Source organism: Mesocricetus auratus, unplaced genomic scaffold (assembly GCF_017639785.1).
Source record: "Mesocricetus auratus isolate SY011 unplaced genomic scaffold, BCM_Maur_2.0 Super-Scaffold_100004, whole genome shotgun sequence".
Lineage (NCBI taxonomy): Eukaryota > Metazoa > Chordata > Mammalia > Rodentia > Cricetidae > Mesocricetus > Mesocricetus auratus.
Window position 1 is genome coordinate 118372331 of NW_024429189.1, and position 14999 is coordinate 118387329.

Genomic DNA, 14999 nt, shown 5'->3' on the forward strand with positions numbered 1-14999 from the left:
GACAGAAACAGTTGGCTTCCAAATACAGTTAGCCATTTATATCTGTAGGTTCTATAGGCATAGATTCAACAAACTAGCTCAGATTGTTTAAGGAGGAACTGCAACTTTGTGAGGGTGACTTTATCTGCACACTCTAACAATTGCTTTCGTCACATAATAAAACTGAATCTGCAGATGATTAGGAGACCTAGATACTCAAGGCTGAGATAGACTTAAACCCAAGTGGTCAAGGCAAGCCTGGGCAATATAAAGAGAGCTCATTTTTTAAAAGCCTATGGGGGAAAACCTAAGAGTACTTGTCTTAGCATCACAAAACAAAAAGTGTCCATAAGCTTATAGGTAGGTTATATTATAAACATGCCATTTTGTCTAAGGTACTTAGGCATCATCCTTAGATTTTGGCATCTGCAGGATGTCCTGGATACCAAGGTAGTATGTACATAAAAGCATGGAGATGGCTGTGGCTTGGCTCATTTAAAATACTATCCGCAGTGAAGTTATTGTGTTTTTCTGTGATTAGTGCTATGCACAGTGTAGATTTGTTTCATTCTAGCTAAGTTATCTGAAATGCATATTGTTCATAGAAATAAAGATAGGTGCTCTCTGGCCTATAGTTGATAATGTGAGTTTGATTTGCAGATTGGGTTTGACCAAAGAAGAATCACTGAAGCAGAAAGTGGTCCAGGAGGAGGCCAAAACCAAGAGTGGATTGTGTGTTCCAAGAGAATCATCACGACCTCAGCGTGGGCCCACCACCCGTCAACGAGATGGGCACTTTAAGAAACGTTCTCGGCAAGATCTCCGAACCAGATCCAGAAGGAATCTGTACAAAAAACAGGAGTCAGAACAAGCAGGGGTTGCTAAGGATGCAAATTCTGCACCAGATGTTTTACTCTCCAAAGATAAGGAAGCTAAGACAGACTCAGAAGGGGTGAGCAGTTCCTCTGCAGCATCTGAACAGGAGGGGCCCAAGTGTCCCAGTGAATCTGTGGCTTCGCAGATCCAATCAGAAACAGACAACTTGGCATGTGCCTCTACATCTTCAGACAGAATCCCTAGCTTACCTCAGGACATTGTGGCTCAAGAGACAAAGGATCAGAAGAGGAAATCCTTTGAGCAGTCAGCCTCTGCATCCTTTCCCGAGAAGAAGCCCCGGCTTGAAGATCGTCAGTCCTTTCGTAACACAATTGAAAGTGTTCACACCGAAAAGCCACAGCCCACTAAAGAGGAGCCCAAAGTCCCGCCCATCCGGGTAAGAGGCTTTGGTACCTAGAGCCCCAGCTGCCAGATTTCTTTTGAGGGTCATGAGATTGGGGAGCTTTTTTTGTCAGAGGTAGGGACGAGGGCAAGAACAGAGGTCTTCGGGCCCTGGCATGAATTCCATGGGGTACAGAACTTCCTGTAAGCAGGCTTTTTGTGACCATGTTAGGATGATGCTTTTCTTCACTTCTGTTACAATTTATCTTGAGGTTAAAATCCTCTGAAGTTTTACTGTTTTATTAGGTATTACTTTCTTTGTTTCATTAAATTGGACCCACAAAGGTGCATTTGGTTGCTTACCCATACAGTCCTAACACTTAGAAAGCTAAAGCAATGTGATTACTGCCAGTTCAAAGCCAGCTTGGGTTAACAATATGAAACTTTGTATCAGTGGATAAAGAACTTGCTGCCAAAGCTGATGACCTGAATTTGGGACTCAAGAAGAAAACCTGCAAGTTGTCCTCTGACCTCCATATGTGACTATGGCATGTGTGCGGGCATATACACAATAAATAAAATGTATTAAAAGTATTTTTTTTTCTGACTGGACAGTGGTGGCACACTTTAATCCCTGCACTCAGGAGGCAGAAGCAGGTGGATTTCTGTGCATTCTAGGCCAGTCTGGTCTACAGAGTGAGTTCCAGGGCAGACTCCAAAGCTACAGAGCAAGCCTCTCTAAAACAAAACAACAACAAATTTCAAGGAGGGAAAAGGGTTGGGAGATTTTCATGCAGCATAAATATTTAGTGGAGCCTGCTCAGAATGAAGTTGTGTCATGGGTACCCATTTTACTATGATTATTTTAATAGAGTTAGTTAATTCTATTAAATTAATAGAAAAGCGTTTTCTAAGCCATGACTTCTAAGTGACTTGTGTTTCAGTTTTGCTTTGTAGTTCCTAAGCCAGCACTCAGTTAAGACTGTTTTTTATGCTTTCTTTTCCTACAGATTCAACTTTCACGTATCAAACCACCCTGGGTGGCTAAAGGTCGGCCCACTTACCAGATATGCCCCCGGATCATCCCCATCACGGAGTCCTCCTGCCGGGGTTGGACTGGTGCCAGGACCCTCGCAGACATTAAAGCCCGTGCTTTGCAGGCCCGAGGGGCAAGAGGCCACCACTGCCATAGAGAGGCGGCCACCACTGCCATCGGAGGGGGGGGTGGCCCGGGTGGAGGTGGCAGTGGGGCCATCGATGAGGGAGGTGGCAGAGGCGGCGGCGGTGGTGATGGTGGTGAGGCCTGTGGCCACTCTGAGCCCAGGGGAGCCCCCGGTACCTCTGGAGAGAGTGCGTCAGATCTACAGCGAACACAACTACTGCCGCCTTGTCCTCTGAATGAAGAACACACTCCGACTGAAGCTGTCATGCCCAGAGCCAGAGGAGAGGACTTGGCTTCTCTCAGAAAGGAGGAGAGCTGCCTGTTGCAGAGAGTCCCAGGTGTGCTTACAAGTGGGCTGGAAGATGCCTCCCAACCTCCTATTGCTCCCACTGGAGACCAGCCATGCCAGGCTTTGCCCCCATTGTCCTCCCAAACTCCAGTGACTGAGAAGTTAGCAGAGCAACCTAAGTTGCTTCCAGATGGTAGAACTGAGTGCGAGTCTGGTAGCACTTCCTGGGTTAGAGGTAGAGAGGATCAAGGATCCACTTTCCCTTCAGAGAATGGTTCTGTACAGTCTCCAGTGGGAGATGTATTAGGAGGAGGAATCGACCAGGCCTTTGATAATACTCCCAGTATGAAAGAGCTTGTAAATGTGGCGCCTGCTTTTATATCTGAATTGCCATTGGCTAAGTACCTACAGGATAAACCTGCTGATGATGGATTAGGACTCAGTGACACTGGCCCTCCCATAAGGGAAAGTGATAGACAAGAATCTTGGAAAACTGAGGCTTTTGCATCTGGCAGTGCTACCTCCTGGTTGCCCGTTCTGTCAAATTATGAGGTAGTGAAAGAGTCTGAGCCAGAATCTAGAGAGAACACACCACTTCTGGAGCCCCAGGACGGAGAAGAATGGGAGAGAGCTGTTCCCCTCATTGCTGCCATGCCTGGAGAGTTGACGGCCACAGAAGGTGTGCCCCACACTGAGAATTGCACTTCCCTCTGGACAGCACCTCCTCCGAGAACCATGGACAGCACTGGCCATGATGGTGAGCCAGTAGATCTTGAAAGACTGGAGATGAATGGCATCTCTGAAACACCGAGTCCTCACGGTGAGTCTACAGATACAGCCTCTGACTCTGAAGGCCACCTCACTGAGGACAGCAGTGAGATTGATGATGCAAGTCAAGCCACAGCGGCAAAGGGGTTGTTGGTGCACAGGAGTGGAAAGCCGGACTGGGACCCATCCACCTCACTGTCCAAGGTGAGCAGTAACCTGAGTGTGCTTACAAGGACAGAAGGGATAGTGGCTTCTCAGAGCTGGGTGGCTAGAGTATGTGCAGTCCCACACAAGATGTCAGACTCCCTGCTACTGTCCAGTACTGAGTGCCAGCCCAGGTCTGTGTGCCTGCCCAAGCCTGGTTCTTCAGCAGAGGTTACCAACCCTCTTGTGATGCACCTCCTGCATGGTAACTTGCCTCTAGAGAAGGTTCTTCCTCCAGGTCACAGAGGCAGCAAGCCAGAGTCTCCACAGCTGCCACTTAGAGAGCAGAGCCAGGATAGAGTTGCTGTACAAGATACTGGGGAAGACAATCACCTAGTTGCCAGAAGCAGCCCTGGTTCTGCACTAGCTTTGAAGGAGTCTCTTCTGGCCCAGAGCTATGCAGCAAGCACTGGTCTTGGCAGGGCAAAGGCCTGCCAGGCTCCTGAAATGCCCCAGAAGATTGCCAAGATGGTTCCAAATTTAGACTCTAAGCATCCAGTAACAGAACTGACACCCTCCTCTGGCAACCTGGAAGAAATAGATTCCAAAGAGCATTTCTCTTCCTTCCTTTGTGAAGAGCAGAAAGAAGCCCATTCCCAGTCCCAGGGCAGTGATCCAGGTACTGCCCCAGGCCAGTGTCCAGGAGATCACACTACCTCCGAAGTGCCATGTTTCTCCTCTGCAAATGTGAGCCTCTCCTTTGGTCCTGAGCAGACAGAAAGGACCCTGGGTGGTAAGAACAATGCTGGTGGCCAAGAGAAGAAACTGTTTGGCCCTGGGAATACAGTTACCACCCTTCAGTGCCCCAGGTCTGAAGAGCAGACACCACTACCTACTGAGGGCCCTCCAGTTTTTCCCAGTAGGAAGATAGAACCAAGCAAAAACTCCATATCTGATGGCAAGCAGACTGCAAGGGAAGACTGGACACCAAAGCCACCGCCTGGCCCTGCTGGTGGCCTCAAGACAGAGCAGACATTCTCAAGGGGTCCCCATAAGACAGATGCAGAGAATAGAAAAGCTGCAGGGTATAGTCCTCTGGAACTAGTGGGTCACTTGCAAGGGATGCCTTTTGTTGTTGACCTACCTTTCTGGAAATTACCCAGAGAACCAGGGAAAGGGCTAAGTCAGCCCCTGGAGCCTTCTTCTATCCCCTCCCAACTCAACATCAAGCAGGCTTTGTATGGGAAGTTTTCTCAACTCCAGCTGAGTCCCACCAGCTTTAATTACTCCTCCAGCTCTGCCACCTTTCCCAAAGGCCTTGCTGGCAGTGTGGTGCAGCTGAGCCACAAAGCCAGCTTTGGTGCAGGCCACACTGCATCACTCTCCCTGCAAATGTTCACTGACAGCAGTTCGGTAGAAAGCATCTCTCTCCAGTGTTCATGCAGCCTCAAAGCCATGATCATGTGCCAAGGCTGTGGAGCGTTCTGCCATGATGACTGCATTGGACCCTCAAAGCTCTGTGTATTGTGCCTTGTGGTGAGATAATAAATTATGGCCATTGGAAACATTGTATATTTAGTGTGTGTATTTTAATAATGGTTGATCTTAAATCTGTATACAGAATATCATTGATATATTGAAATCCCTAGGTGAGATAAATCTTGCCTCCCCCCTAAAATTTATAGTGCTGAAGCCCACGGTCACTTGACACCCTTCTGGTCTTGCTGGAAGGGTTTTTGGGGAGGGGGGATGGAGCTGTGGTTGCCCACAACCAGCCAGCCTAAACCCTCTTGTAGTCAGGCAGTATAGTGTGACAGGGCAACCTGTCTGACACCCAAATGGAGTTGTAATTGAAGCAGGAAGGTTGGGTTCTCCATGGATGATGGAACTCACCTACCTGAGCTGAGCAGGAATGTCAGTCTTCCACTACCCCCCCCCCCCCCCATCATCTTCTGCTACTTTGCTTGGGGAATTGATAGTTGCGGAAGCCACACAGGGTTAAAATAACTTCCATCATTGCCCACCAGGGGATCAAACACCTGCTGACCTTGATGTCATATTTCTGTCATTTACCAGTTGATGGAGCCAAGTTGACTTTTGGTTCTGGTGCTTCACCCAGTTTGGACCTTTTATCTGTCTGTAACCCATGGATCCATAGATTCTTTTGGAAGCTTGAATAGCCCTTCTTGGACAGTGGGGTCTGGCAATAGGGCTGTCTGCTATGGAAATGCTATCTGTAGACCTTGAGAGTCAGCTACAGATGTTTGCAGCCCACCCCTCACATTTGACTATGGGAGTGGGCACCCATGCACCTATGTATGTGAAAGTCATTTTACATTTCCAAGCAGTCTGTTTCTTATTTTTATATTTTTAACTATTCTTGGATGTATAAAGTGAACTTTTTGGCTTCTGTAAGTATGCTCTATGCACCTCCGATGTTTTATCCTGTATTTATATGTTGTACACAATACTGGCCAATTCTGTAAATGGATGGATTGTACAGAGAACATGAACGCCTCTTCCTTATTTTACGTCTTCAGCACCCTTGATTAAAATGGTGTTTACTTCTGTGCACCAGTTGTCAGAGCCACTGAGTGCTGTGCTGCCTGATGTGAGAAGGAAGTTACTGACTTGTGACCTATAAGGTTGGCCCTGTGCCTTGTCACCTGTCACCAAGGAATCTACCACAGCTTACAGCGCCACAGACAGCTGCTCACACACCACTGGGCAAACATGTCTTGTTCCTTGTATCTATTCTCTTCCAGCCTTGAGTGGCTGCTCTGCTGCCATATATGACAAATTGCCATCACCAGTGTTAAGTGCTTCTGGATTCATGGATGAGTTCCTTGGGCGGCCCCCAGACAGGCCTTCTGGATCTGGCTCCAGGGTCGTCACCTGTCAAAGCAATATTGGGGATCACTAGGCTCCTTTTGACTTACTTTGGACAGTAGGTTTCAGGGGAACAAAGCCATGTCTGCTGCCTGCCTCTCCTAACGTGTTTCCATCAAGAGACACCCTTAGTATGTGTCTGACCTCGTCCCAGTTCTTACCCTGTTTCTTGTATCAGTTGGGAGTCCTTGTTTGATTTCGCTGTCTCCTTGTGTGAGTGCTTCTGTATGAAGTATAAAACGTTGTGTGCCTTGAGCGAATCTCATTTTCTCTGTAAGCTGCCTCTCTCCCATTCATCTGAGGTGGCTCTTTTTTTGGGGGGGGCGTCCATCAAGTGTGAGTGAGGATGGTAGTGGTGTGATTTAAATTCAGTATTGGCCAAGTTCATGTTGTGTGCTCAAAAAGTCTCTACCAAAGACCAGGAGCAGGAGCCAAGCATGTCCAGTCTTCTTCTAAGACCTTTGGGGTCTCAGAAGTGAAACTTGACAGTGGTCTGGTCCATGGGGCTACTCAGAAAAGCGCTGCTCTTGTATGTCTGATTGGTATTGGAAAAATAAACCTGTACAACCTGCTCTTGTGTCTGTCATCTGTGGCTGACTGTGGGTATGAGAAGGGTGGTTTAAGTACAGAGCTGGACAGCAAGGAGCTGGACAGGTCCTCTTGATGGGCTCCTTTGTGCAATGAATTGGCAGCTCCACTGGTCTTTGAACTTAATTCAGTGACCATTTCCATTGGGGGTGTAGTACAGCTAGAAAGCTAATGGAAGTGATGGAACTTTGCAAATGGAAACTGTAAAAGACTTCCTCCTCCTCCTACGAGAGCATCCATACCACCTGACATGAATTCCCATGGTTGGTGACCTGACAATGACTAGTTCTGGCCTTGTTATGGTGTGAGGCCTAAATGGATGCCTGGTGCTTCAGGAATAACTATTTCAGGAGTGCTTTCAATGCCCAGTTTATGACTGTATCTAAGCATAACTAAGCAAAATTGGCATGATGGAAGGGAAACCTAAACAGAGTACCTGTGAGTGGGAGTCAGAGCAGAAGTTTTGTGGGGCTCCCGCTGAGCATTCCTGTTGGGTGACGTAGCCCCTGCTGGTGAAGATTTCTTCTGCATCTGTGTTACCACATCCGCCTGTCCTTGTGTCTTCAGGAGTTTAGACTCTGCTGGGGATAGTTGTGCCACTTGAATCATATCAGAGGCAGGATGGGGTGGTGGTTAGATCGCAGGCTGCATCCCAGACCACTCCATTGGCTTGGGTGTAGCACTTTGCCTGCCACTGTCTTGTTCAAATGAGGGTGCTGGTTGCAGTGACATGGGGTGATTGGTACATTTGCCACCCAGGAGGTACTTAGGCCAAGGCAGGATTAATAGCTCCTGAAGACTAGAAGTAGCTATTACCACATGTCACTCTTAGAATGAGCTCAGGATCCAGGCCTGTGGGCTGTGCTGAGGTAGTGTCAGGCACCTCTTGGTGTTCAGTCCCACTCTACAGCTATCGGATGCAGTGCTGAAATTAGAAGACCAAGCTCAGAAAAGCAAAAGGTATGCATGATATGTTTGATAACCTAACATGCTCTTGATAAAAAAGGACTTTGTCTGCACAGTGGTGGCTCCTGCCTTTAATCCCAGCACTGGGAAGGCAGAGGCAGGTGGATATCTGTTCAAGACCAGCCTGGTCTACAGAGTTCCAGGACAGCAGAACTACAGAGAAACCCTGTCTTGATAAAACCTAAAAGAAAAGTAGATCTTGTTTGAAAGGGATGGGTCTGTGTACACATTAGAAATACCAGACTCAAGGTGAGTGCATACTAGGTTTTCCTTATGCTACGGTACTATTTATTGTAAGCTGTAGAGAAGATGGGGCTTGTGACCTGGAGATTGCTACTCGTGCCCCAAATTGGGCAGCAGTCATGTTTCTTGTCTCCATTTCGCATCAGTTTGAAAGCCTGGCACACAGCCGGGTGTTGGTGGCGCACGCCTTTAATCCCAGCACTCGGGAGGCAGAGGCAGGCGGATCTCTGTGAGTTCGAGGCCAGCCTGGTCTACAGAGTGAGTTCCAGGACAGCCTCCAAAAACAATACAGAGAAACCCTGTCTCAAAAAACCAAAAAAAAAAAAAAAAAAAAAGCCTGGCACAGTACTATTTGGGTACTGCCTTGCTTCAGTAGGTGGGTGTTCATTTTCAGAACACTCCTGGGGAGTGCACCTGCTGCACAAAGGGTCTAGAGGCAACTAGGCTCTTTATATAAAACCTCCTAGATGGTAAGGGAGATAGACCTTTGAAAAGATTAATGGGGATTTTCTCTAAGTACTAGCCTCTCCCATGTGTTGGTTTTGTTTTATTGGGTTTGGGGGGGTGTTTGGCTTTAAAAAAAAATTTTTTTTAAGATAAGGTCTCAGAGACCTGTATGGCCTGGAATTCACTATATAGACCAGGCTAGCTGTCAACTCAGATCCCCGTGCCTCCAGAGTACTGGGATTAAAGGCATGTACCACCTAGTGGTATTTTATTTTTCACAGGGTCTCATATATCTGTCTCAAGGTTTGATCCTCCCCTACTTCTCAGGTGCTGGGCATGGACCACTGCACCTTGTTACATATGGTACTGGCAACTAAATCCAGAGCTTTGTGCATGCTAGGCAAGCCCTCTGCTAATTGAGGCACAGCCTCAGCTCAGGCCTCTAGGACGTTTCAGATGATTTTGCCAGTATTGTTGAGAGAGCTTGCCACTGCTTTAAGATTAACATTTCCTATTTGATGATATCCTTGTGTCAACTGTTAACAGCAGTGGTCTGAAGAACCACCTAAAGAAACAAGAGGAACGGTCCCGCTGTTTTCTCTACTCCAGCCCCTTCCCCTGGGACTCCCCTGTGCCAAGGAGCAGCAGCCTCACTGGGGAGGTAGGTGTTTGCTGATGGCTGAAAAGCCACTAGAATCTACACCATCTTGTTCTGTGGGTACTTTCAGGGTTGTGGGTTTTTATGGGCCCTTAATGACTCTCATGAACTTTCTTGGCATTACTGAGGATTGCTGGCCCTTGGGCTTCATGCCTGTGGAGGCACAGCTTGTGTTGGGCCATACATAATCCCATCTGCACAGCTCAGGTGCATAGTCAGTGAGGGCTCCAGACCGCTCACACTCAAACTTCAATGTGAGCATTTGGCTGCTTCAAGGAATTTCTGCTTGAGACTTTAATAACTGGTAATGTAGCCAGGTGTGGTGGGCACACTTTTAATCCTAATACTTGAGAGGCAGAGGCAGGTAGATCTCTGTGAGTTCAGGGCAAGCCTGGTCTACATAGTTCCAGGACAACGTAGATACCCTGTTTCAAAAACCAAAAACCTGCTTATATCTGCACGTACAGTTTGGATAGTAAAAATTTTGCTTTTGACTTTTCACATTCAATTCTTTTTTTTTTAAGATTTTATTTATTTATTACATATACACCAGATTGAATTGTAGATGGTTGTCAGCCACCATGTGGTTGCTGGGAATTGAACTCAAGACCTCTGGAAGAGCAGTCAGTGCTCATAACCTCTGAGCCATCTCTCCAGCCCCACATTCAATTCTTTTTTTCAACCTCATAATCAACTTGTTCCCTAAAAGCTTAGCCTAAATGATTGGTAGGATGAAAAACTATGCAAATAAATATTAGGGAAACTGGCCTTTTGTTTTCTTTCAAGGTAGGATTAGGGTTTTGCCTAGAATTGGATGTCAGTTACTGAATGTTCAGGACTAGTTTTCCAAGCTCTTTGAGGTAGTAACTATAGGAACCTAGATTTGGTCAGTTGGCCAGGCACTAGGATAGTAGGAAAAGGTACAGGTTTTGTTGTCACACAACTGCAGCTAAATTATTGCTTGGTTGATGACTGAATTTAGGTAAGGTGTTTGATACACAGTGTGCCTCCACTGCATAGTCCTCTAGTGGGGAATGAGGTGACTGTGAAACTTGACGGCATCACAGGAGACCCTGTCACCAGTGCCGGGCACCTTGGGGGAGTACCTACTGAGTACCTATTAGCACTGAGGATGTCTGTGAGCTGGCTGTTGACTAGGGAAAGGTGAACTCTATTGGTAGGAAGATGTCTCAGTACTAGATTCAGAAGGACTAGAACTGGTTGGCAGTGCTGCTAGAGGTGGGACACAAAGCTTTGGGTTTGTTGTTCAGTGTTTATTAAGTAGATTCAGTCTGGTATATGATATACAGTCTCAAAAGGAAAAGGATTCCACATACTTATGACATCAGTGCATTTAGCAGTAATACCATGGAGATAACCGCTCATTAACAGCTCATTGGTCTTCTGGTAAGTGAGGGAAAGAGGGTGTCGGCCTGTGCTAGTCATTCCACAAACAAAACAGAATTTAGTAGCCGCATCACGTAGAAAGACACATCCTAAGAATTAAAGTATTAAGCCACATTTACTGGGAAACTCTATACAGAACACAAACACTTTATAGAGCATTGAGGAGGAGGTCCTCACCTGCTTAGAAGAGCCACATTAAGTTGCATAGGTGCATATCTGTAAAAATATAATTTAGCGGTGAAACCATTGATTAATAAAGTCACCTTTAAAAGTTGGTGCCATCCACTGCTTGCGGTAAGTGCCTTATGCTTACTGTCTGGAGCCCCTGACCCTCCCCAGAGGTGGTGGGAACCCTGAAGAAGTACTTGTACCATCTGCACAGTCAGTCTCACCTGAATGGAACTCACGCTCTTCCAAAATGTGTCTTGTTATGCCAGCAGATTGATGGCCTTTTGTGTTGTCCCTATATCCTGCCTGGCCTGCTCCCAAAGGCCCATGAGTCCCCTTGACCTTCCTATTGCCTGCTGCCCAAAGAACTTCCTCCCAGAATTGGGCAGTGAAGTCCTGCCTTGCTGTCTCCTCTGTGTGCTATAATCCCCACCCAGCTGGCAGGAGGCGCTAGCTTGATTCCTATGTGAACACATGATAGAGGCACAGGGCGTCTACCAGGCAGGGTGTATTGGCAGATCTGAGTTCCAGGTGGTGTAGGTTTTGTTTTTAGGTGGAAACGGGTACAGAGAGAGGTTTTGCTTTGTGGCTTTGCTAAGCAGATGAGCTAGTGAGGTGCGTCTTCCTCCTCGAGCGCGTCTTGCAGAACACACAGGGATGGGGCATCTGTACATGTAAACAGTACACTTCCACTGAGTCCAAAATTAGGAGCAAAATACAAAGGTTCACATTGGTCTTAGGTAGATACAGGCAAGAGAGGATTGAGCTGTTGAGCTCAGAAACAATAAAACAAAGTTTCTAAAGCACCACTAAATTATATAAAAATCAGACTACGGACAGATTGAAACTGGTATTCTGGTGAAATACTTTACTATCTTGTAAAAAGTTTTACAAAAATTACAAATTAAAAGTATCAACCCTCTGAGTTCAAAGCAGCATTTTGAGAATGAACTGGTAGTTAATCCTATAACCACCCATGGAGTCGTATGTGGCCCTTGAGAATAGGGAGGGACAGATGGGTTCCATCTGTTCCAAGACCTCTAAGACCCTCCTAGCCCTGCCTGCCCCTCCCCAACACCATCCTTGGGAATAAACTGTCCATTTGTTGAGTGGTGAGAGAAAGTCCTTTCATATGGGTCATGGTCACTATCACTGGTCTACTAGGTCATCCCACTTCTCTTGTCAACCTGCAGGGATCTGCCCTGCCAGGACTCGGGGATTGGTGTATTCTATTCTACACTGGCATTTCCATTGTAACTTGAGATCACCAATGATTACTTTGTGCCCTGAACTTTCCATCAGCCTGAAGTGGCGTGGCTGTAGGACAGGGCTTTGGGGAGCGCCCCCTGGGAAAAGGCAGGCCCAAGTCAGGAGGGGAAGGCTTGAAGCTGCATCTTTTAAAACAAAAGCAAACCAGAACAAGTCCCCTGACTGAACAAGTAATGGAATCCTGTGTCCACACTAACTTATTCCTGATATGGCTGTCTCTGACTGAGGCTTTGGGGACAGCTTCCCTGGGAGGAAGTCCAGGTCAGCACGACAGCATCCACTGCCCTGCAGTCCCTCTGGAAGCCATCAGTACTGGCACCGGTTCTGTTTCTCTTGAAAACACAGGGAACCTATGCGCACACCATACTCTGGGAGCAGGCTGCTGGTGGCTGGTCAAGACCGTAGCTACAGTGGCTGGCTGATCAAGACTGCTTGCACGTAGGAAACACCAATTAGATGTTGAGCATGCTCTTTCTTACAGAGGTGTCCCTGTAGTGTACAGGGTAGGGGGAGGAGTCCCTGCCTAGTCTCTTCTCTCTGTCTTCCAAAAATGCAAACCATTTGTGTCTAGCTTGGGTACTGCCTCTGGGAGCAGAAATGACAATGGTAAGCAATTGATACCAGAAATTCTAGGAAGGCGATTGTCTTTGCCAATTTTTAACATTTTCACAAATTGCCGGGGGTAACATTTTGCAAAAGATCTGATTACTTTGTAGTATTCACACACAAAAATAAATATTTACACAAATTCAGACATCCAGGAGTCCTACTGAGCAGGTGGGGAACTGGGCACATGGTCGGCCAGCTGTGGGGAGGCCCTGGGCACTGGCTTGTGCTGTACGAAGGGGGCTCAGGTGTCCTGGCCCAGTCCAGAGGCCTGGTGAGCGGGCACATGAAGGCAGAGGTGGTGTGGCTGGGCAGGCGTTGGAGGCCACATGAAAGACCACATTTAACCCCAGGGTGGAAGTGTGCAGGGTGGGAAGCCCTGCCTTGCAGCCCTGAATCTCCACAGATAGGGAATCTGTCTGTCTGAGGGGTGGTCTGTCAGGCTGCCACAAGCAGTTCCTGCCATAAACCAGTTTGGGAAGGGACGGAGAGCGGCTCTGTGGTTATCCTAGTGTCCACTCGGCCCTGGCTCCCCTGAGGCCTCCTTGCTCTGAGGGAGGAAAGGCAACAGGGCTTCTGCCAGCTCTGGGCAGGGGCAGGCAGCAGAGTGCTGCTGTCATGGCTACGGAGTGTTGAGGGAGAGGCTCCCTGGCCTTCTGAGGTCTGGGTATATCCCTGGTTTTAGCAGCACTGGTAGGTATTGCACAGAGCAAGAGGAAGTGCCTATCAGGAAGGAAGGAAACCAGGTCAGCTTTTTCTTGTCCCTTGTCACACTCCAGGGACTGGCTTTCTTACAGGACAGGCCTTTTCAGAAGAAAGTCTAGTCCTAGGAGAACGCAAGCAGCTTCCCTACCACCAACGATCTGATCCCTTTACTCCCATCATGAGGTGAGGGGCGGAAGCCTTCGTCCACCCTGGGGCACACAGATGCCTGACAAAGGGAGCTGGCCCTGAAGAAGTGGCCCTTCTAGCAGGTTATCTGGGGCCGGGTCCTTGACCAGCTCCCAGCACTCTGTCCTGTCAAGCATCTCTAGGAGCCAGGCAATGGCAAGCTGCTGGTTTTTAAGGGCCAAGCCCCTCTGGGCTCTGGCTCTTGGACACTAGGTCTGATTTACCTCCCAGCAGATAGATACATTGTGTGGGAGTCAGGGAGGCAGCCTTTCAGAACCCACTTGGAGCACGTCCTGGAAAAGCCCACGCTGGAGTGTGAGGTAGAATACAGGTGACCGTGTGACTGGAACTCTGGAGGATGGGGGGTACTTCTGTTTGCAGTGGGTGTGGGTGAGGTCCTCCTGTTTGGCAGTGCCTGGCAGTGTCCCTGTGGCAGCACTGGGATCTGCAACAAGACAGCCTAGTGGAGTGTGGTGGCCTTCCCAAGGGTGTGCTGGGCACTCACACAGCGAGCTGGCGCCTAACTCTGCTGGCCCCCAGCCCATGTCAGTATAGTGATATGGAATGTTAGGTACAGGGTACATCCTTCTGATCAGACAGACACAGACTGGCAATCTGTACAAACACAAAAGAATCCATTTCAGAAAAATAAATTACTAAGGGGAGAGGGAAAAAGGGTCCACGTTTGCTCTTCTCAATAAATATGCAATTCTGCTCACCTAAGACTTCAAAGGTAATTATTGGGATGGGGGTTCTAACATCAGGGTCCATGAAGGTGATTCTAATAGAGCTGCAGCCCCTGTGCCTTGTCAGGGGAGACCCAACTCTCTTAGAGCTGCCCCATTGGCCTCTTTCCAAGCAGGTCAGAGCACCTGTGTGGTGAAATTAAAAAAAAAAAAAAAAAAAAAGTGTCCTTGTGCCCAAAGTCTCAGATGCTCGGAGTGTGGCTAGAAACAGCTCTTTTGGATCCCACCTCTTTCAGAAAACAATGTACCAACTGGTGAGCTGGGTCCAGGCTGGGACAGCCTCCTTCCCTGGTGTCGTGCTCTCTGGGGGCCAGCGGGGTCAGTTCTGCTGTAAAATGAGGTTTTCCAGTTCATCCGCAGAACGCAGCAGGAAGGCTGCAGACTCGCGGTAGCCGGCGATGAGCTGCCGCACAGCGCTGATCTCCGTGGGGCTGAGTTGGGCCGTGGGCATGGTCCTGCTGGTGCTGTTACTGGAAGGAGTGGGGGTGGGAGGGGTGGGGGTGGAGGCCCCACCTTTCATGCTGAGGTCTGTGGGCCCTGTGGAAAGGGAAAGATGGTTTT

At 48.1% G+C, this 14999-nt stretch overlaps 2 protein-coding genes across 8 annotated transcripts in view; one reads left to right on the forward strand and one right to left on the reverse strand.

Moving 5' to 3' along the window:
* Window positions 1-7021, forward strand: part of Asxl1 (ASXL transcriptional regulator 1) — a 62049-nt gene extending 55028 nt beyond the window's left edge. For all 3 annotated transcript variants that reach the window (XM_005086071.4, XM_013125238.3, XM_040746514.1), the window contains exons 12-13: window positions 640-1252; window positions 2208-7021. In XM_005086071.4, coding sequence (XP_005086128.1) covers window positions 640-1252; window positions 2208-5105 — 3511 coding nt within the window. In that variant the 3' untranslated portion in view covers window positions 5106-7021. The remainder of the gene's footprint in view (window positions 1-639; window positions 1253-2207) is intronic.
* A 3583-nt stretch (window positions 7022-10604) lies between these two features.
* Window positions 10605-14999, reverse strand: part of Nol4l (nucleolar protein 4 like) — a 117350-nt gene continuing 112955 nt past the window's right edge. For all 5 annotated transcript variants that reach the window (XM_013125242.3, XM_005086072.4, XM_040746517.1 and 2 more), the window contains one exon: window positions 10605-14975. In XM_013125242.3, coding sequence (XP_012980696.1) covers window positions 14758-14975 — 218 coding nt within the window. In that variant the 3' untranslated portion in view covers window positions 10605-14757. The remainder of the gene's footprint in view (window positions 14976-14999) is intronic.